The sequence below is a fragment of the Labrus bergylta genome, chromosome 13 (assembly GCF_963930695.1).
Source record: "Labrus bergylta chromosome 13, fLabBer1.1, whole genome shotgun sequence".
In the NCBI taxonomy this organism is placed as follows: Eukaryota; Metazoa; Chordata; class Actinopteri; order Labriformes; family Labridae; genus Labrus; species Labrus bergylta.
Window position 1 is genome coordinate 22,961,296 of NC_089207.1, and position 22,944 is coordinate 22,984,239.

General features: G+C 41.7%; 3 protein-coding genes across 3 annotated transcripts in view; 1 reads left to right on the forward strand and 2 right to left on the reverse strand.

Moving 5' to 3' along the window:
- lims2 (LIM and senescent cell antigen-like domains 2) overlaps positions 1-1,272 on the reverse strand; it is a 26,509-nt gene extending 25,237 nt beyond the window's left edge. Inside the window, exon 1 of the mRNA XM_065962080.1 lies at positions 1,091-1,272. Within this exon, the coding sequence (XP_065818152.1) occupies positions 1,091-1,257 (167 nt within the window). The 5' untranslated portion in view covers positions 1,258-1,272. The remainder of the gene's footprint in view (positions 1-1,090) is intronic.
- A 1,609-nt stretch (positions 1,273-2,881) lies between these two features.
- Positions 2,882-22,392, reverse strand: LOC109989355 (GRIP and coiled-coil domain-containing protein 2). Its single transcript, XM_020641073.3, has 24 exons — positions 22,201-22,392; positions 21,437-21,499; positions 21,209-21,293; positions 21,048-21,127; positions 20,832-20,936; positions 20,173-20,677; positions 17,580-19,495; positions 16,720-16,783; positions 16,464-16,564; positions 15,635-15,733; positions 14,739-14,858; positions 13,216-13,380; positions 12,974-13,078; positions 12,355-12,517; positions 11,682-11,782; positions 11,333-11,410; positions 11,076-11,213; positions 10,808-10,929; positions 10,206-10,382; positions 9,769-9,977; positions 7,595-7,822; positions 7,218-7,357; positions 5,182-5,383; positions 2,882-4,784 (listed from the first exon to the last, which is right to left on the reverse strand). The coding sequence occupies exons 1-24, from the start codon at positions 22,204-22,206 to the stop codon at positions 4,711-4,713; spliced, it is 5,046 nt and encodes a 1,681-aa protein (XP_020496729.2). The 5' UTR covers positions 22,207-22,392; the 3' UTR covers positions 2,882-4,710.
- On the forward strand, positions 5,999-7,091 carry tmem223 (transmembrane protein 223). Its single transcript, XM_020641074.3, has one exon. It carries the CDS (start codon positions 6,144-6,146, stop codon positions 6,939-6,941), a length of 798 nt encoding a protein of 265 aa, XP_020496730.2. The 5' UTR covers positions 5,999-6,143; the 3' UTR covers positions 6,942-7,091.
- Positions 22,393-22,944: the final 552 nt, after the last annotated feature.

Consider the following 22,944-nt stretch of genomic DNA (forward strand, 5'->3'; position numbering starts at 1 on the left):
ATATGCGACTTAGAAGATCTCTACAGAAAACCTGAAGCATTCATTTCTTGTGGTGCTCTTTTCAGAATCAGGAACTCTCACATGTGTTATTTAGTCACTTTGACCATGGCTCTGAGGCTAAATTACCACATCGGTCATTCATTAACCAAATGAGATCTGTTGCAGATTTACTATTGTTGTAATCCGATATAATGGAGCCTACCATTCTGTGTATGCCGCGTAGTAAACCTCTATGAGCTTGAACTAAGATTATCATAAGAGTAGATAGTGTCTATTTATTTTTTACGATTAAAAAAAGGCATACAAAGGACATGGCAGAAATTTAAAATTGGCAAATTCATGCGAACAATAGGCTATTGAATCTGTCTGTTACTCAATATGGAGATATTATTTATAACATGCCAGGTAGGCCTTAATTAAAAACCTGCCTTTTTTCCCAATCCAACATTCTGCAAATCTGCAATTCATTTATTATTTGTCCAAAGCGATGCACATCTGAGAGTAAGCGTGGCTACAACAACCGCACAGAATTTTAAAGCTGTATCACTCCTGCAGTTTAAAAAACACAAAACAAAAAATAACCAATAAATAAAGGTGTCTCTTAGTTTTGCTTTCAAATGAATTAGGTAATTATAACCTAGTCATAGCCTAGTAACAACAATATAATTTACTTAGATTATGCTTCATGTTTTCAAATGACTCTTTTTCAGTACATCATTGAGTTCCATCAATAATCCAGCAGAGGGCGCAAGAGAGCAGTGTAAGTGACCAAGTTGAGACCGTAGCTCCAGCCTACAACCTTAAATTAAATACATAGAAGTGTGGGGGCAATCTGGGCCTACTTTAAGTTTCGGTTATAAAAATAAACCCCTTTAAGCAATGAACATGATGTGTTAATTAAAAAAAAGGCTACATTAATGCTGCAGACTCTTCAATGAGTTTGTCACGACTAATGTTTTCCTATCCCATGAGAGAATGGAACATATCCAGGCTGCGTTTTTTTTTTTTTCATGGAGAAAATGTCAACTTCCCAACATAACAGGCAAAAGTGTCTTTGAGAAAAAAAACCACTTTCACACTTCTCACTCACCCATTCGTCATTTCGGTGACGCCGAGCATCGCTCCCCTCTGTCCTGGACAAAGCCAAGTGTTGTCTCGCTTCTGTAGCAGAAGTCCAGATGTTGTCCGGTCCAGGATGTAACGCTTTACCGAGGAGCAGAATGGCGAAAAGGGGCCTCGCCTCTGTTCACTGTCCATCAAGCTACCCTCCGCAGGAATATCGCACTTCCGGTATTGTCTTCAAAGTAAAACCCCTTCTCTGCTCCTTCCCAAAAGTTAGTTAAACGCCAATAAAAAAAATAATAAATAAACGTTAATAGAGGAGCATATACACATTAATACACTTTATTTTAATCTCCACGACCCATCATTGCATCGTGTAATTTCTTAAACAAAAAAAGGCCAACACACTGAATTATGTTAATGCCATCAGAGCACCAGAGTCTTTTTATTGGACTTTAGACTTTAACTTAAGAACCCTGACAACCCTGAAAGTGATAACCTGCTAATAACCACATGTTCAATTCCACTAATTGTGGCCTACATGTCTCTGTCTCTCACATAGACTATATGTCTGACATAATGTCATGGAGGTCGAATATATATAAGATTTAGTTCGTATTCTGGACCACAGAAGTGTAACAGTGTCTACGTGTGCATTTGTGAAAACGTTGAATGTGTTTTGGGATCATCTTAAGCAAACACTGTGGACAGGATATCAGTCATTTACCAAGACGGACAGAAATGACAAAAAGTAGTGCTTTTATTTTGAAAAACAACCGGTCCATTGTCTGTCTTCTGTGAATCCTATCTGTGGCAGTTTCACACCACCGCTGGAGCCCACAATAAAAGGTCCTAAAGCTTGGAAAGTGCAAAAGCAGTGCTGAGATTTCAGTGAAAGAAATGCTCGTTTCAACAGATGAGAGGTTTTTCTTTTAGTCTGTTGGATTGATGCAAGCTGCGTGTCCTTCATCCTCCCATTGTTTTCCCGTCATTAACTCGTGAAGCATCAGTGCAGAGTAGCCTACATGTTGATATTTGGTTTGTCTGACTTATTTATTTATTTTACCACTGGAAGCTTCTTTCAAGTTCAAGAGCATGAGGGGAGGGGTCATGGAGCAACACCAGAAATTTAACTATTAATGCGAAAGTTTAAACCAAAGAGCAAGGGATTTTTCCAGGACACATTTGATCTAAGTGCATTAAGAATCAGACTTCTCACTCGAACTCATGTTTTTTTTAAAAGACCCCTGCAGAGATTAATGATAAAAGCTTCATCGGGGAGCTGTAGTCTAACTTATAGGCTACTTTACCTTTCCGTCCAGTGGCAGAGGCAGCAGCTATTTTTTTGTTGTTTGTTGATGTTTCCTTCAGATAATGCGTCATGATTGGAGACACCACATATATTTCCTTAAAAGGAAAACCGCTCCCCTGCATTTCCTTCTGAAAAAGGGGGAGACGAATTCCATAACAAAGCATGAAACTACACAGAAACTCATCACATTACAAACTGACATACATTGATGTCCAGCAGTCATATCAAGGATTTACAAATCTTTTGGGAATACTGCACATGTTCTGGGAATACTTGCTTTAATGTCTACATTGGATTCATCTTAATTTGCTTTACCCTGTATGTTAATGTGTGTGTGCCTTGAGTGGTTTAATACAAACATAAACCTTTAAGCTGAAATAAAGTGGACTGACTTCTAAAAAAAAAAATAATGTTGCTGAGGCTTATTTCAACCTGTAGGTGCAATGTTTAATATTAAAGAGCATTGCAAGGAATAAGTAGTTAAATGCAAAATGAATGGCAAAATGCTTAATTCATGTCGACTTTATTTTAGTTTACATTTGCAAATGATCACAAAAAAAAGACTTTTCTCTGAAATCAGTTGTTTAAGTCAAGTATTCGACTCACTGTAAATGCCCAGGTCGTTGTTACACAATTCAGCCGTTATCGTTTATGTAATCTCTCATAGCTTTCTGTTGACTTTAATAATCATAAATATAAAAGCATTAGATAAAATACATTCACGTATGCTGAAGGGATAACACAAAGCTGCCTCTGGAATGAGAAAAAAAAAAGAAAAGATCAGCACAGTTATCGTCATTAATGCTGGGACGAGAGCAAAGCAGGAGTGGGTGGATGTGTACTCTACAGGGAGGGGGGATTTTATTTAATTATCCTTTCCTTTCCCACCTCCACAGAGAGATCGGTGGACAGGGTCAGGCACTGCAAAAAGCAGCACTGTTGGTCCTTGGAGGGAGTCTTGCTCAGGGATACTTGAGCAGGGTCGGAGGTGCTTGCTGTCACAGGGGTCATCCTTCAACAAAACTGCTGTGCAGCAAACGTTGCAAAGCTTTCATGTTCAGTGATTTAACAACAGAAACAAACAAACTGATAAAACCAAAGTAAAAGAAACCATTGAAATAATACCTCAAAAAGTAATGACTACAAGAAACTGTTGCAACAAAGTACACAAAAAGCCTAAAATAAACCCAACCCAACCATCACAACAGAAAATGATTGATCAAATCCCAAGGAAGTTGTAACTGCAACTGATTTCAGTGGATGAGGCATTAGTGCGGAACTGCAATAATAATGGGTTAATAATCAAGTCAGTAAGAAAAATATCAACAGTGCCTTTAGATATTGATGCCATGTTGGTCAAGTGAATCTGTGACTGTAGAAATGCACTGCTTTCATACTTCAAGTGAATTTCAGTAGACATATTTGAAAGACTTTAACAGACCACACACAAGAGTAAACATGTTGCAGCACATTTCTACAGCTGACTTTTTTTTTTCTTTTAATCTCCAAAGCATGTTTAAGTTGAATTTATATTATTTCTACTTTTTCTAAGGAAACAAATGTTTAATATTTGAAGCAGAGATAGAGTTGTCTACTGGGCATGTTTGATTTAAATCATGTGTCTAGGGTTGTAAAAGCATAATTCATAATCTCACACTGAAGAATGCCCTGAAAATGGTTTGACAAGGAATGTAAAGTATGTTAAGTCATTTGCTGTCTGCCACTGCCATCCTCATTTAAGTGTGCTACCCAGCTACACTCCCGTCTAAAGAAAAAAATGAAGCATCTGAAAATGAGGATCAAGTATTATCATACTATTAACTAGTTATCTCCTTGATTCTTTCCACCTCCCAGATTGTGTGCACCTCCCATGCATTAAACAACATTTGATTGCTACACAATATATAAATGATTCATCTTATTTACTACTTAGTTTTAATAATGCAAATGGTGGTAATGTCTAATGAGCCACTTCAAGGACATGTAACCCCCGTGTCCTGTAAATGCCATAGATACATGTCATCTGTAAGAGTAAGGAAGACAGAAATGTGTCACAGTTCAATGTTCATTTTTAAGAGAATAATGTTAATATTGCACCACATCTAAATCAGTATTCATGTCCAAGAGTTTGCTTCCATCTCTATCTCACACTTCCTCACTCTTTTCTGATACAGTCCCTGGTCCCTTCTAATGTGTCCCTAAAGTTAGTGAGCGCCCATTACATCTCCCACCGTTGCCACAAAATCTACCTCAGCTTGGTTTAGGCTTTCAAAGGAAAAGGCCATGTAACATGTTAGCATTGTGCACTTATTTGTTGGCTTGGCCGGTTATCAACTCTATCTGATCCCAGACCAGCTGTGTAGGTAGGAGGTCCAGCCTGAGCCCCGATTGCCAGCCCCTTCTTCCCCACCTGCAAAGAGAAGGGAAAAAAAATACACTGTTAATCCTAAAGCATTTGAGTCATATGGAAAGAAAATGGATAAAGAAAAAAATCATCAGTAACAGAAAATGAATGGGGAATTTGGGTCAGAGTGTTCTGCTGTGGTGTATATGTGTGATGCAGAATGATAGATTTGTGTGATTCTGTTCTAACAAATGTTGTAGTAGTAACCTAATTCAGTAGCCAAGGTATCGTGTCCAAACTGTTGTTTTGTCAAATCTGAAGATCATAAACAGTTTCAGACTTTTTGCATATTTTATTTATTTGTTGTTTGCAAAACACAAAGAATATGAATATACAAAAGAAAATGAATATGAATTTGAAAAGGCTCTCTAGTGACACAGAAACCTGTAGCCAGAGCTCATACCTTGTGCTATGGCAGCCAGTTTGCTCTTCTCTTCTGGACTAAGTTGAAGCATTGTGTGAATGACCGGCAGGAGCGCTTGCCTCTCACTCCCAGACTGCAGAAAAATGAACTGCATCAAGACATTCTTCAGATACTCCAGGTTGGCCACACTCTTCTCCCTCTCCTGGTTTCGCTCCAGACGACGCACTTCACTCTTCAACAACTAAAATAAAGAACACATCAGCAAATTTAAACAACAGCACCCTGGGCCTTGGCAAATACAAACCGTTAGCTTCACATTTATATCTTTGTTCTTATCTGTACACTTCATTTCTGAAAAGTGTGGACATGATTTTTTGCCATTAGATTGGCCAAACAATAAACCTATTATAGATCTGGAAAGACAGTAAAGAAGGCCATAATAAGAAGAATGTCATGATTTAATGAACGTGTCCGTCTGTACACAGTTTGTTTAAGTACTAAGATTAAAATTAAGACTTACTTTTATTATTTCAGTTTTTACACTCTGTAAGTCATGCAACACACACACAGGCTGAAACAGACACACATACACAAACAGGATCTTATGAACATGCACTAATGGAGAGATGTCTCCGGTTCCCAACCCAGGTCCCTGCAGACTGAGCTACTGCCGCCCTCTACTACATGCAAAGTGGTTTTTAAAAACCTTTCTTTTAAAATGAATCTGCAATGTTAAGGTGGAATCTTCTTTGTAATAAGACAAGAACAAGAAACTCGCTGTCAGGCATGAGCCTACGATTATACATGCGGAAATCAATTTTGGTCCCTGCTACTTGCCGTAGCACAATATCTTACGTCCGGCATAACAAGTATGGCGGCCGCCTCTATGCCCTCGTAGTTGAGTAGTAACTCAAGATAACACGTTTTGATAACGAACTGTGCATAATTGGGTTCATTGGTCAATTCGGGGTGTGGAAAATAAAGGTATTTATTTTTCGGAAATGGGTTTCGAGCGGCTTCTTCGCGGCGCGCTGACGTGTTACTCTACACATTGTGGACTCCTTCACGCGCAGCAACACGTCAGAGTGTTTCGTGTTTGGATGTCTACCGGGGCTTTTCCGAGCGTGTCCAACGTGGTGAACCGGCTAACTTGTGTATCAGGACTGCTCGGTAGGAGTCGCATTGGACTCGCTCACAGACAGCTCTGCTCCTCCGTCCAGCCCTCCAGAGATGTCACCCTGTTCGAGCACGACAGGACCAGCTTCTTCCGGCTCCTCTCGGTCTTCTGTGGCGGACAGTTTCTCTTCTGGACATACCTGGGCCACTTTGCATACACTGGGCTCAGAGACACAGGAGGCTCTGCGGAGAAAGACGTCACTAAGGCTGCCTCCACCACCACCACCACCACAACAACCGGGCTGGCTGGGATGTGGAGTTTTGAGATGAACCTGGGGTCCAACACCTGGAGGTACGGCTTCACGGTGGGGTGCCTTGCAATTGGAGCTGGAATAGTCGGGCTCGGGGTCGTGTTTTGCCGGCGCTCTGTCAACCAGGTGATTTTACACCAAGGCGGGAAAATGGTGACAGTGACCACACAGTCACCTTTGGGTGCAGGACGAGGCCGCAGACTAACAGTCCCGCTGTCACAGGTGGCCTGCCATGCTCACAGACAGGAGTCCCCCTCATTCATCCCCCTCAGGGTCAAAGGACACAAGTTCTACTTTCTTCTGGACAAAGAGGGGACTGTGAACAATGCAAGGCTGTTTGACATCACTGTTGGGGCTTACCGGCCAGTTTAAATTGTGGTTAGCACACTTGGACCAAAAATGTCTGAGGCAAAATTCAGCTTTGGTCCACAGATGTGACTTTACATGTCTGCCACACCATTTCTTCACTTTTTGCTTTATTGTATTTCTCCATTTTAATAAAATGAAAGATCAAAAGTGCAAGCTTTATATTACTTAGTGCCGAGTAAACACATAAAATGCTGATGACACTGTAAAGAAAATGAATATATTATTGAATATTTCTTTTAGGTTTTCCTTCATGTGTGTGTTTACTTGTTTAATACATACAGTGATCTGCTCCATGAGAACTGCGTTGGTGGCCTCAGTTTCGTGCAGGAGGCTGTTCATATGCTCCACACTGCGAGTGGCTGTACTCAGCTTTTGATTTAGCTCTTCTTTGGTCGGCTCCACATTCCACACGAATGGCTCTGTAGCGTAAACCAAAATCAGAATTTGAGAAAGACATGGTTATAGAAACTTTTTTGTTTCCCCAGTGTGATATCAAAGTCTGAATAAAGTCAGCAGGATGAGAAACAAACTATAAATTATGATTACCATGTATGGGTTTAAAGGGTCATACATGCCACCTGTGACACATGGATCTCATACATGCTGATTTTATAATATCAGTAACATACAATGTGCACTTCTTCTTTCAAACACACCTTGTTTTGGGTCTGGGGATGCGAGAAGATGTTCCAGAGATGGTAGAGGTGTAAGAGCAGGAGAGGGGCTCTCAGTCTCGGTTGTCTCCATGCCCTCGCCCTCCTCTCTGGCCATAGACTGGAGATCGCTGAGGGTCAAAAGAGGCAGCCCTGCCTGATTCTGATCAGTGTTTCTGCGCTGGGGGTCGGAGTTCAGGGTCTTACGGCTGGACTGGACCGACACTGAACCTGAAAAGTGTAAAGGTTTGTAAAACGTGGTAATGTCATTGTTTGTTAGATGATTAAAATCAGATTTAAAAAAAGCAAAGAGTAAGGTTAAACTTTACAACAATCCATTTTGAAATACTTTCTTAAAATCACAGACAACTTAACAACTAAAGCCAAGATTTAAACCTTGTGCTCGAAATATGAAAGTGACTTTCAGGGAATCAGTGTTACATGAGTTAAACATTTACAGTAAAAAAAAAATGTTTAATGAATAACCCACTTCTTGATTGTTGTTGTGTAAACCAACCCTTCATTTATTACCTCTAAAAAAAACATTAGTCACCTATATATTCATTGAGAAAAGTGTAAAAAATTAAGGCAACAAAATGCCTTTTTTCAAATCTCAATTTTTGTCAAAGAGTTCCTCTGAACCGCTCTGCTCCCTTGAAAGAGTATGACTAATCCTCACCTAATCTGCACCCATTCTTAATTCAAGAAAAAGTTGCAATCTGGTGTGCTTCTACTTTATGACATGAGGGGGCACCAGACACACACTGGCACCAAACAGTTCAGCTGACATGGAAAAAAAAAAACAGACACCAGGGCGAGGAGAGAGGAGATGGTGAGGGCTTTTTAAGAGTTTAGAGAGTAGGTGGACAAAGAAATAGGGTGATGTATGACCCTGAAACAAAACCCAAAGAGCAGACACTAAACCAATCCTCCCACCTTCCACCTCTAGTGTGGCACTCTACCTTTTCTCAAACGTGCACAAATAATGTTCTTCATTTTGCCATGAAATTTTGTTGTCTGGTGAGGGATACAAAGAAAAAACGAGGTGTCCTATTTCCCGTTCAAACCGACTACAACGTCATGCTGGAGAAGAAGTGTCTTGAGATAACATTTGTTTTGAATATAGAAATAAAGATTGATTGGTAAAGGTTAAAGTTATCTTGGAAGCTCACTTCTATTATCAGAAAGACATCGGAGCCTTTACTCTGTTTTACATATCCTTCTGTCTCCTGGCAGATGGGGAGTAATATGTGGACATTTGTTATCAGTGAACCCCTGATGACAGTCAACACTGTTCGAGTGGTCAAGCTGTCGTAGTGAAACAAAACTATGAGAGGAGATGAACCATTGATGAAAAAGGTTAGTACAGCATCAGCAGCAAAAGTCAATCGATAAAGAAAGCTGCTGCCTCCACCAGCTGATTGTAGAAGGATGGAATAAATATGATTATTTTGTATTGTAATATCTATTTCATAGAGTAAAAAAAACAGTATACATGGGCCATCTTTATGACCCGCCCTGCCACCAGAAAAACACTGAAGTTGAACCATTTTGCACGTTAACTGCTTTTAAATTAGACTGACGCGATCAAAAAGGCTCCAATCTGACTTTCTGTTATAGTTCATATTGGGCAATTGCTAGCGTGCATGCATGAGCTGCTAATGACGAGTCTCTCCAGATGCCACAGTGAGCCCCTCTGAGAGGCGGGAACATAGCTGAGGAGCCTTGCCAGCACCTGGCCGTAATGAAGTGACAGAGAAGTACACACACACACACACACACTTTCCTTTCCTAGTCATTACTACTGTATGTGTATTTGCTGTTTGACTCCAGGGGGCGGCTGCGTGGGAGGTGATGAACGCGTTTCCACTGCTGCTCTTCTGATGAACAGACCACAACAGCCCACCTCCTCTGTTCTCTCTACTGTCATTTCTCTTAGACAACAACAGAGTAAATAAACGTCTTCACACTTGATACTCTGATGGATCTCTTTATATGATGCACCCTTTGAGCTTATGGCTATCTATTTCAGTAGCAGTACATGTTTTGAATCATTCTGCAGCCATCAACTTAAAATCATTTCCACACTTTGGGGTTTGTACTGCCACTTTGAAACATGACCATGTACTTAATGGCTTGATTTAATTTGACTGGATCAACGTCGCCTCCATGCTTACTGTTCTGGCTCTGCAGGCTGAAGAGTTGGTCCTCAACACGGGTCAGCTGGCCCTGCAGGGTCTCCACAGTAGCCCGGTGGTCATCCTGCAGCTTCCTTAGCTGGTCCCTGTATGTCTGTCGCTGGGACTCGACCTGGGAGGAGAGGTCGGTTTGAGCCTGGGTCAAATCTGACCGGAGTCCCAGGTTCTCCGACTGCACTGTCAGAAGCCTGGAGGTCACATGAGAGCGAAAGGACATTTTGACAGAACTCATTTAGTGGAGTATTGGTATGGAAGGCACATTTCAAGGAAGTGAAAATCATTTTTCTAAAATGATTGAACAAAGAAAGTTCTACGTGATAAAGAGACAAATAGGGCATGTGAAAGAACATACTAAAAATCAGGATCAGGATAGTATAATGAGTTCTAGATGATTGTATTGGATCAAGCCGCCTCACCTCTCACGAAGCTCCGCCTCCTTGCTGATGGTCTCCTGGAGGATTTTGTTGTGTCTCTCCAGCAGAGTGTCGTGCTCAGTCTGGAGCTGCTGCAGCTCAGCTGTGCTGCTCTGGAGGCTCTGCTGGCTCTCTGCCAGCCTGGACCTCAGCTGTTCTACCTGAGAAGACAACTGCTCCCTGCCACATACACAACGTATTCACCACATTTGCATATCACTCTTAGAGCGTTGTCTGACAAATACTACAATTCAGTGTTCAAATTGTTTCTTGTGACATCTTTTGGACTGTATTGCGCCCACCTCTGTTCATATATTTTTTTGTGTGAAAAAAAGTGATTATTTGTCTTTTTTTAGTTGAAAAAACCAACACATTTAGCCCACTATGGACTTGAAGGCCGTCAAATTTCCGAATGTTTCCCTCAGTGTCACAATCAATGGGCTGTAGTGCAGAGCCGACTCAAAAATAATATGTCATTGCTCACTGTAGGTTTGGTTACATCCCTCAAACATCGACAGGAATTCACATTTTCGATTGACCTTTCTGATTGCCTCCCTGTATCTTCCCTTTGTCATGCACATTTGTCATACAGCTGTTGTCCTTACCTTTCTAGTTTGCCAGAGTCTCCCTCGTTCAGGGAAGTAGTTTTACTCTTCTGTTGTTTGAGCACATTGTGGACTCGCACCTTGTAACTCTCAAACTCGCCCGATGTTGCCATAAGCTCAGCCTGGACGTACATTAAACAACAATACACACATTAACATTCAATTCTATGCACTGTTCTGTTCACTTGGTAAATACATGTGAATTTTTGAATTGTTGCAGACAAATCATTTGTTCCTTATGTCCATGAATAATCAGATCTGAGTGAACCTTAGCAGTATCTCTCTCCTGCTGCAGGCTGCTGATCCTTTGCTGCATGGAGCTGCTGCTTCTTTGATGCTGTTCCAAGGCAGTCCTAAGCTGCTCCTGCAGACGGTGGCGCTCAGCCGTCAGCTCGCACACCTCGATCTTAACACGCATAACACACAAGACTTTTTCTATGTGACTTGTATTTGACTGAGAAGTTGATTTGTTTAAGTACATTTCATCAGAGGGAACTGGCTTAGAGAAGGGCTGTCTTGTGTTACCTTGCCGCTTTCTAGCTGCTGTTGGTTAGCCTCCAGCTCCCCTTTTAGAGACGCCTGCAGCATCATGAGGGAGCTTTCCTGCATGCACACAGACAGAAATACACAGACACACACACACACACAACACACAAGGTGAAAATATAAATGCATAGCCCCATATACTTAAACATGGCAAAACATGACTAACAGTTGTCAACATCTTCAAGGCCTCCCTCACAATCATGCTCACACTTGACTGCACACAACTATTTACAATCATCAGGCAAGAAAATGTTACACACAGTTCTAGGAAATCCTTTGGGACACACTTACTGAAGAACACAGACACACACAGACACACAGAACAGACCTGTGTCTTGGCATCGGCCAGGTCCTTTTTGGTCTTCACCAGCAGCTGTTTCATGTTGGAGGTCTTCTCCTCCCCCTGGTCCAGCTGGGACTTCAAAGACTCTGGAGACACAAATAACCAAACGCACAGACACACAGACACACACACACACACACACACACACACACACACACACAGAATTTAGGTGAAACATACTCTGTAGGCTTTATTTATGAACATTGTTTTCAGTATTGTGCGTCCATTGCTCAGCTTGACAGGGTAGATCAACAGGAAAGGTAAAGCGTGTGGGCCCTGTGATTACATAGCAGACAGTAATCACTGTGGCTCTGCAGGATCAAAGTTTGAAATCAGTTGATACCCACTGGAGTTCATAAACTGTGCATCAACATCTTACCTGCAGTACCTGCATTCTCGAATGTGAAAAAGAACCCTGGTCACTGTCCCCCCCCCCCCCCCCCCCACTAAAACAACTATATCAGCGATATAACATTATCTATACACACTTATCATTGAGAAACATAAGGAGTGTTGTGAGCTAATCCCAGATGAAACTTTAAAATTGTAGACACTTCAACCCATGCAATAAACTATTTTCAAGTTTTGAATTTCCTTCGGGATCAATTAAGTATCTATCTATCTATAGAGCAGGTTTACATGCAAATCATATACCTACCAACTTCCTGTTTAAGCGTGTCCTCCTTCTGGGTCAGTGTGTTTATCTGGGCCTTTAACTCTTCCACACGTTCATCTTTATGAAGGAGGTTGGTATTGAGTTCCTTCACCAGCCGTTCGTAGTCGGCCATCTCCATGTCCAGCAGAGAGCTCTGCTGTGCCTCCTATAAAGCAGATTCAACACTTATTTAGCTTAAAAGTTAACTCTCGTTCAGTCATTTCATTTATCTCATAATATAATATGGATTTGAAATAAAAGAATTTTTTAAACAGAAGACTCTACGATGTATTATTATATGTTTTATTTATACTCTCAACCTTCACAGTCCGTGTGTACATCAAAAACTCGAGTTTGTTGGGCTGTTCTCACAAGGGGACACATGACAGAGTCGTTCCTCCTGGCAGTTTCCATGTTCACTGCCGTACTATGGACCTGTCCACTAATGGAAAAGTAACAGCAGCTCTCATCCTGTGGGCTACAAATGCTCTCTTTCTATCTGAGAGGTGCTGCTGTAGCTGCGGGTCGGCCATCACCAGTCCAGTCGCTTGACTGGACAGGCCCTCGGAGACAGCAGTGTCTGAGAGGCTGTTTGTGTGTGCGTGTGAATGTGTGTGTGTACCTTGCGTAGCTGCTCCAGCTCCTGGGCAGTCTGCTGAGACTGCTGCTGCTGCTTGCGTAGCTGGGCTGTCAGCTCCTCTACTTCCTTCGTGGCAGATGACAAGTCCTTGTGGAGCAAGCAAACAAATGCACAAGGGAACAGAGTACGTACATTGTACTGTGTATTTCAGACTTTTCATTCACTTTCTGAACCTGACATGGCCACTAACTAGTACAGACTATCCAGCTCTCTTTCTTTTTTACCTTGATCTTCTGCTCTTTCATAGATCTCTCAGCCAGCAGGTCTCTGTCGAGGCAGTCAGTCTGTCTCTGCAGCTCCTGGTTTTGAGCTTCCAGCTTCCTCACAACGCTCCTTTGGGTCTCGATACTGGCCACCAGGTCTTCTTTCTCACTGCTTATAGTCTCCGTCTGTAAAAGCATAAAAAGTCATGCTAATACTATCCCTGCAACATGAAAAATATAAATCTCTGAGACTGCAACTCAGGACCAACGCTTTTACCAATACAATGAATGTGAGGACCAAGTATGTGTTGGGTCGCAAAATAACCCTAAATAAATTGTAGATAAGCGTACACTTACACCAACATTGGTTTTAGGTCAGAGTGGACAGACTGACCCGTCTGCAGGGCTGTACAGCCTAGTTTCCATACTAGTGCTCTGGCTGTTGACCAGCATGTCCTGTGAGTATTACTGTAACTAAAGTACCTCATACAACGCCACTTAAAAAGAGCAAAAAGCTGACTTGCATACAGAGGTACAGTAAACTAAACAAGCTATATAATATTCTCTGCCTTTTCATCAGGTTCAGGTGCAGGTCCAATAATCATGTTCCCTGGAAAACTCTTTTCATGAACTACATTGACTAAGCTTCCTTAAATCTTGTTGGTTAATGATGAGCTAAAATGCGTTTGTATTAATCTGTAATTTAATCCTGGAATGAAGTCAGTTTTCATGACATCCACTGTGTATGGCTTGCAAATATTCTATCGAAAAGAACAAAAAATCCACTGAAAAAGAAGATTCCCTCTGAGAGAATGTTGCGTTAATTGTTTTAATATTCCTCCTGAAAATTTAGGCAAATGCAACAAACCTCAAGAAACCATATGACACGTTTAAAAAGTCAGTCGTGCAAAACTGACAGCCGCAGGCTCTGAGGGCTTTCTCTGCAAGGAACACTGAAGCAGCAGCAGTGGCAGCAGCAGCCACCTACCATCAGCTGTCAGCCAAACACTGAATCTATGATTAGTAAACAGAGATGGCCAGACATAATCTTCGATACCTGGCTAGCTTTCAGTCTGCCTCCTCCCTCCTCCCTCCCTCCCCCTCCCTCCTCCCTCCCTCCCCCTCCCTCCTCCTCCCTCCTCCCCCCCCCCCGAGAACCCCAAGTGCACACAGGAATAAACCTGTGCCTCACAAAATAGTGTTGCACTAGCACACAGCAGATGGAGTCTATACTCCGCTCCATTTACCTGCCTGTTGTTCTCTCATTGGAGAGAAACAGTTACGAGCTTGGGGAGAGCAGTATATACAAAGAAAATTTCTCCCTAGCTCACCCAGTCACATCTGATGGGCTATTTGTGGGTGCCGGGCTGTCAGGCAAAGCTGGCTGAAATGACTCACTGTAAATCAGATGAAAACTGAGTTATGTGAAAAGCACAGTTGAGATGTATTGCTCGACAAAGTGGCACTGCTTAGATTTACTGGGAGCGTGAGAGCAGTTTGTGTGTTTGTTACTTTTGAAGGTGTTGAGAGTGTAGCTTTGTTACCTGTGTGACAGCACTGCTGAGTCGTTTGGTCAGCTCGGCAATCTGTCTCTCGGCCGCCTCCACCTTCTCTCTCTCCTTATCCAGCAGCTCTGTCTGCGTGTCGTAATCTATCTGCAGGTTCTACACACAGACAAATCCACACACACTTACGGTGTATTCATTCATTACTGGAGGCTCAGTGAAGGTAAACACAATGCATCTTAGATTTTAAGCTGCGTTTACATTGAGTGAGGGACAAACTGTCATTAGAAACACCAGAGTGGCTTCCCCTCTAATGGAGAGACACGGTCGTAAAGCACAGTGCAGTCTGGGGGACTGTTTATGAAAAGCTCTCTGAGCGTCATTTCACAAAAAGTCAATCTCAAAGAAAGCATGCTAATGCCTGCTAATTAGCAACAAATTAGCAATGCATACAATTAACCAGATGCTTAACTGTCAAAACGGTCAGTTTCAATTTGGTTTACCGTATGTTTAACGTCTGTGACAAAGTAAATCTACATTTTGATTTTCTTTCAGACAAGAGGAATGAAATACACCTGGATAATGCAAAATGATTACTCATCACATATATAAGTCGTATAGTTAATACAGTGGGGTTGTACATGTTATCAAATGAAGCCACTCACACTGTTGTACTTTTGGAATTATTCAGAGTACATAATGAGTAACAAGTGTTATAATTCACCATTCAATAACCACTGAGCTGACATTAATCATTTGTAGCCTTCAAGCTGAAATTGGGCCGTTCTCTCTTGTACCTGAGTCATTTATTTGTGTCTTATAATGACTTATTTCGGTCATATCTACATGGCAGTACATTTTTGTAAGAAACAGCTGTGAAAAATCACATATGTTAAAGAACTTCAACAGGATGTTCTGAAAGTTTTCTCTCCTACCTTGTAGCCTTCAGCACCATGGATGATGTCTTTCATAGAGCTGCTGACTTTCACCTTCTCTGCTTTCAGTGATTCCACTTCCTCCTTGAGGGCTGCAACCTGTGAAACAAGCGGTTTGATTAATGATCTGAACATTGAGCAGAAACTACAACTAAAATCTATCCATATGTTGTCCCGTGTCCTGCACATAAACCACTGACTTTTGAAAATATACACTTTACAAAGAGGAGAACCTTCCAGCTCATAGGATAAATACTTTTATTTTATAATGTAAAACTCTTTTTTTAAGTTTACTCCAGTTTTCCCCACTGGTTGTTTACCATTTTAACACGTCATTTATTTTGTAAATACCTTATCATGTTCAAGTGGTGATAAACAGACCTTCACAATTTAAACGTACAATCTGTGGAATTTTATTAGAATGTTAACACTAAAATAATTAAAAATTATTATTATTATTTTTTTTAGAACTACCTCAAATATTTCCAACAGTTAACAAAGCCATAGATTATAGCTGTAACAGGACGAGTGTTGTCATGGCGGCCGCTACAGAGCTACCATGACAGACACAACATGTTTATAGTTGCCGTGGAAACACTGGATGTTAAGTCAAAGGCCGCTACAAAAGGAAGCAGGAATTGTGACTGAAAGCTGATGTACTGTTGCTTTGTGCTGCCGTTTTCATTGGGGGGTGGGGGTGGAGTGGCAGAGAGAACTCCCATGATTCCCTGCCAGCCTCAAGATCATCTTTTGTTACTGTTTTGATTGAGAGCACCCCATGCGGCAGAATCTACATACTGTGCCTTTAAGATGTTACACTTCACTGTACCTCTTTCTTACTGATGTCCAGCTCCTTTTTGGCTTTGATGGCAACAGCTTTAATTTTGTTCATCTTCTCATCCTTTTCTTTGTGTTCTTTCTCCAGAAGAGCTGCAGGGAGCAACAGTTATGACAGAGTCTGAGTAATATTCTGAATATATAATGAATAGTTTATCTGCTCCAAAGGGTTTCCGAATAGGATGAGATTTCTTAAAGGATCATCATTTAGGTAAAAACGTTAATTAGTAGAAGAGTCACTTCCATACCTATTTTCTCTGTGATCTCACTGCTTGCACTTTCATTAGAAGAAGCGGATCGAGTTGCAGACTCCTAAAAGAGGGATGGAGAAAAAAGAAAGAGTAAATAAGAGTACAAAATGGACTGATTAAGTTCAGTCACCCTCAGCCTTTAAATGGATACACTGTTCTACCATCAATAGATACTTTTGCAAATATTTAACATGGTCATCATTTCCATCACAAAAACAACCCATGCTGGTTTAGCTCAGTTGGGATTTTATTGCAATGGTCGCACTGTTGCAGGTTTGACTCCCAGTCCTGACACTATTTGGTGGATGTCTTTCCCAACTCTCTCTTCCTACATGTCATTCCTGTCCTGTCTCTCTGAAGCTGTCCAATCAATTTAAAGGCACAAAAAACCCTCACATGCCCAGCGCAAGTCTGTATCCAGACTGAGCTACTACCACCCCAAAGAGATTATTCTTTCAATAAATTGAGCAGTGTTGTCTATAAGATGGGAAAAACAAGTCCAAATGTCTGCCTAGGCACTTAAACCGCTTCCTTTTTCACTGATGATCAATTAACTAAAAAACAGTTATCATTGATGAGCTGTAACCTGAAAAACTGTAGGCATGAAACTGATTATGCAACTTTGTACACATTTCAAAAGATTCTGTTATAAACCATTCCCAATGATGACATCAAAAACAGAAAGTTACAGGCAGTGCTGAGCCTGATCAGGTGTTATAGCTAAAGGATCAAATCTGATCTGACAGCTCAATAGACATTGAAATTATTTAAGGCTGTAGTGATAATAACCCGGGATAACCAGAACTACCAAATGTACATTTCTTGTGGACTGACTTATTCTGAAAATCTCCACTCACCTGGAGAGAGGCCATCTCACTCTTCAGCTGAGATATGAGTGAGTCCTTCTCAGTCAGCTGGTCTTTGAGCTCTCTCCTCTCTTTCTCCAGTTTCTCCATCTCTCCCTCCATTCCCCCATCCTCTTTCTCTTCTCCCTCTTGAGTCATCAGAGAGATTTGGGCCTGCAACTTTTGGTTCTCCACGCTCACCTTCTCATTGGCTGCCTTCATTTCCTCCAGGTCTTTCTGCAGCGCTTTGGTGTCCTTCAGCACCTCCTCCAGGTTGTCCCTCAACATGTTCCTCTCCTGTTCCAGGTCTGTAATATGAGCCTGGAGCTCCTTTTGCAAATCCTCAACTGTCGCTTCTCCTCGAGCCTCCTCGAGACTGATCACCAACAGGCTCCTCTCCTTTTCCAGCTCAGTAACACGTGCTCGGAGCACCTCGACTTCTTCCCTGGAGTTTTGGAGTACTTCACCCTGTTTTTCCTCCAAAGCTCTTACGGTGACACGGGCCTGCTCGGCCTCCTCTGCCAGTGACTTCAACTTTGCTTCTCCTTCATGTTTTTCATGAGTCTCCTGCTCTAGCTGAGCTTCCAGAGCTGCCAGCTTGGAGCCCAAAAGCTCCCTTGTTTCCTGGGCTTCAGAAAGCCCAGAGGATGCCTCCTCTAATTTCTGATGGAGGTCAGTATTTTCAGTGGAGAGTTCTTTAATAGTCACCTCTAATGCACACATTTGTTCCTGCCTTCTTTCCAACTCCTCTTTCAGATTCTCTGCTATTTTTTCCCTCTCCTCCTTTAGCTGCACTTCTTCTTCCTTCTCCCTTTTCAGGCTTTTCAACTCTTTCTCTTTCTCCCCTCTATACAACAGTGTCTCCCTCTCTTTCTCTTCCAGCAGCCTCTGGATTTCCTTTGTTTTCTCATCATTTATATGCTGCATCTCCTCTTCACGGTGCTGAAGGTGGGATTGCAATTTGTTCTTCTCTTCACTCAGGGTGTTGACCATCTCTTTTAGATCTTGAGTCACGCTTTCCTTCATCTGCAGTTGGGAGAGAATCTCCTCGTTCTGCTTGGTCAGTCCCACCACAGACTGTTCCAGCTCACAGGCCAAAGCTGCTTGTTCCTGTACAGAGGAGCGGAGTTTCTGGTCCTCCTCTGATGAACCTTCAAGCTGCAGCTTCAGATCGTGTATGCTCTTCTCTAGAGTGTTTTTCTCCTCAGTAGCCACTCTCACCCTTTCCAGCACCTCACTGTTCTCCTGGGTAAGCTCTTCGATCTTGTTTTGGAATTCCCTTACATTGTCTGCCCCTTGTTCCTTCATTGCTTTGTACTGTACAACAAAATCTTTCTTTTTCTCAGCCAGTTCTGTCTCAAAACCTTGCAGTTTTTCTCTCATGTTTTGACACTCAGTCAAGGCGGAGTCCCTCTCTATGGTCAACGCCTCGCACTGACCCCTGAGCTCCTCTAGATTTAGGAGATTTTGGTTCCCAGGAAGTGTTGCCGACTCGTTGGATTGTAATGAATGAGATTCCTCTCCATCTTTGCGCTCTTCACTCTGCTGCTGGAGCTCTCCCCTGGTTTCTTGTGGCTCAGGGTCCAGGGTTACGGCTTGGTCATTGAGAGCACCGTCTCGGCTCATCTGCAGTTCATTGATTTTGAACTCCAGCTCTTCTTTCTCCAACTGGAACTCCTCTTTGGTTCTCTCCAGCTCAGCTTCGAGCTCACCGTTCACATTACTGAGCAGGGTGAGCTCATCCTGAAACATGGTGTTCTGGGCTTGAAGTTCCTCCACGGCTGCTTTCAGTTTCCCAGTCTCAGTCTCCTCGCCATCACCGTGGCTGGAGTCACCCTGACTGACGCCGGACAGCTCCAGCATCTTGGCGATCCCTGAACGACGGGCAGGCTCCTCCTCTTCCTCTTGCACGTCCTGCAGGTAGCTGTCTGGAAATACATTTCAGTAAAATTAGCTAAAAGTTATTTGAATATATATCAAATCATGGGTGAGACATGAAAAACACATATACTGTACACAGATATGACACAATGACAAAATGGAAATACAATGTATATATTTTATTTTATTTGATCTTTAATTAAATAATTTGTTGATTTATGTCATTAATACGTATCCCATAACAGAGATAATGAACATAATGTAATTTGAGTAAAATGTAAACTGAAGCCTGAGATAAGTTAAGTGAAGTATGGTATAATTTCTATACTTCACATAATAGTAATAATAATTTTTTTTTTTTTTAAGATTTATTTTTGGGCCATTTTGTGCCTTTATTTGAGAGATAGAACAGAGTGGATTGAGTTCCAAACCAAGGAGACAGAGAGCGGGGAATGACATGCGGGAAAGAAGCCACAGGTCGGATTTGAACCTGGGCCGCCCGCTTGGAAGACTACTGCTTCCATACATGGGGCGCGCGCACTAACCACTGGGCCACCAGCGCCCCAAGGTTATGAAAAAAAAAAGACAATTTCTGCACTGCTCTCCTGAGCTGGGTCGGCTTCATGTTGACATAAAGGATAGGCGGAAAACATTGTGCCAGCCTTCACTGTGACAGACCCTGCTCCTGTTCTAGACCTTTACCTTTAAATGAGTGCTGTTTTACCTTTGAGAGCGAGCTGCTCTGTCAGCTCCTCGTGTAGCAAAAGAAGACGCTCTCTCTCGATTTCACAGTCCTCCTCCAGAGCCCTCATTTCCTCCTCGTGCTGCAGACTCTTCCGAGCCAGCTCCTCCCTCAGGTTCTCCACCTCCTGCTGGGCCTCGGTCAACTCCCGTTGGTGGCTCTCCTGCACTTCAGTTAACTCCTTGGAATTGTGCTCCTGGATGGCCCCCAGTTCTGCTCTAAGGGTTTCCAGTTGAGCTTCTAAGTGACGGCGGATTTCTTCAGTGCTCTCTTTTGATCTGGCATGTTCAGCCAGACGCTCCCTCTCTCGTTCGCTCTCTCTCTTCCTGTCGCTTTCTTCACGCTCTTTCAGCAAATTCTGGAAAGAACTCACTTCTTCTTGGTGTTTTTTGTTTGATTCCTCAATGCTGCTCTCTAGGGTCTTGATCTTCTTTTGGTGCTCTTCTATTACATTGTCAAGCTCCTCTTTCAGGGCAGCTAGATCGTCCTGCACAAAAAAAAAAAACATTTAGTAAAGTGTGTTTAACATTTACTGAAATACACAAACTTATCCTAAAGTGTTAAGAGCAACCCAGTTGAAATTCAGTAAATCCACCCAAATAATTAGTGTTACACATCATTATACTGTTGTTGTGTTTCACCTTGGCTTGCTGCTTAGTCCTTTCTATTTCCTTACGAGACAGTGCAAAACTTTGTTGAGTTTCGGCCTTTTCCAGCAGCAAGGCATCCATCCTCTCTGTCAGCTCCTGTCACACACATAACCAAATAACTCACATTATGCAGCATGAAAACGAAAGGCAAATATTTATAAGAAAATATTAGCATCAGACACATAAGAGTCCACCCAAAGAACCAACCTGTATCAGAGTCAAATCATCTGAGCTGGTGGTATTGTTTTTAGGTTGTTGTTTAAGGGTTAAAACTTCCTTCTCCAAATCTGAAAAGCAGAAAAATGTCAAATCGGTAAATCAGAGAATAAAAACTGAAACAAGATTTTGTAGTATTTATGTCTACCTACCTGCACATTTGCCCTTCATCTTCTGCATCGCAGCCATCTGCTTCTTTGCAAACTTGATAAGGTCATCTTTGGACAACGTGTCCAGCTGAGAACAAAGAACAATGTAGAGACGGACATGAGAGCCATTACATTTCTAACAATGGAACATGTTTAATACAAATTGTGAAATATATTTCAAAAAAACCATATCCTGAATAAAATAATAATGTGCTTGCAGATGTGCATTACCTTCGACTTGGCTGTGCCTCCTGGTGATGGAGCCACCGTCTCTGGTCCAGTACCACCAGGGTCCTTTATCATGATAAAGAAAAAAGCCCCAATTACACAACAAACTACATAAGCAGAGTGCAACAAACCAACCTTAAATTGAAATTAAATACATGTATTTTTTTTTCCAATTGACATACAACGTCCAATCAAAGAGCAGTTCTTCATTCAGCCCAGCATATATTTAGAAAATGTAAGTTTAGTGTTGCTCGATTATGTTTTTGTCTCACCACATAGGTAATGTGTTTTCAGGAGCTTCTTTTCAATTAGATTAGATTAGATTAGATTAGATATAGATTATATATATAGATTATATATAGCTAAAATTAACAATGTCAAATTGGGGCTTTAAATAGTTTGTCTTTCACAGTTTATTCATCTCCTCAAATACACTTGATGCCACAGAAATGTTGGTATCACCCAAGTCTGACAGATAATTATACATGTTGTGTATTATTATTATTATTATTATTGTTATTGTTATTATCTGGTATTCTGAACATTTGAAGTGTAGTGCAGTTCGGTGAGTACACAGGCTGTAATGGATATTTGAACCTGCTGACTGGTGTTAGTGTTACCAGTGTTTATAAATGTAACCTCTCAATTAAACAAGATCTGATGCCAATATTACAAACAGCAGAGCGTTACATTGATTTATGATGCTATGCAGAAAATATCAAGGTATTGCAGACAAGCTAAAGCTAATTGATCGACAGTGACATTACCTCCATCTCGGTCGAAGCTGAGCGACTTGTCGATCGTCTGACGAACACCGAGTTGTTCCGGTCAATCGAACCGACAGAGTCAAAGCGAAAGGCGTAATAATTTCTGGTTCCTTGGAGATTTTAATAGGAAAACATCGCCTCTGTTTTGGTTTTTTGAGTTACAAGCTAAAGCAACGACCCGCTTCCGCAAACGTCAACCGTGTGACGTCAGTGAAAGCTACGTCACACATTGAACAGGATACTGAAGCGGCACAGTGATCCTGCTGAAGGCTTCACCTGCGGGTTTCACATTTGCAGAACAAGTAGCACCTTCTCCACGGTGCATTCATTAGAAACATTGAAAATGTAGATTGTCTTCACATAAACAGTTGGAGACCACGCCTCCTTAATGATGAAAAAACTGCTTATCTCTAAATATCTGGTCACAAATAGATTAAAGACGTTTTTTTTAAATCATTTATTTGTTTTATCCCTTCAAATTATACAAAACTCTAAACGAATATTGATTACCCTTTGTGGACTGCTCATTTTATCAAATATTTTAAGAAGACTAAGATCACTTATTTTAGACTTTACAGTCCCTTTACAGTCTATGGCAGGGGCGGGCAACTGGCGGCCCGGGGGCCACATGCGGCCCCCATCAACCCTCAACATGGCCCTCAGGTACATTTTTACAGATTATGTCCATAATAATATTAGATCACCGGTATATGTTGAGTTAAATTTGAGACATTATTGAATGTA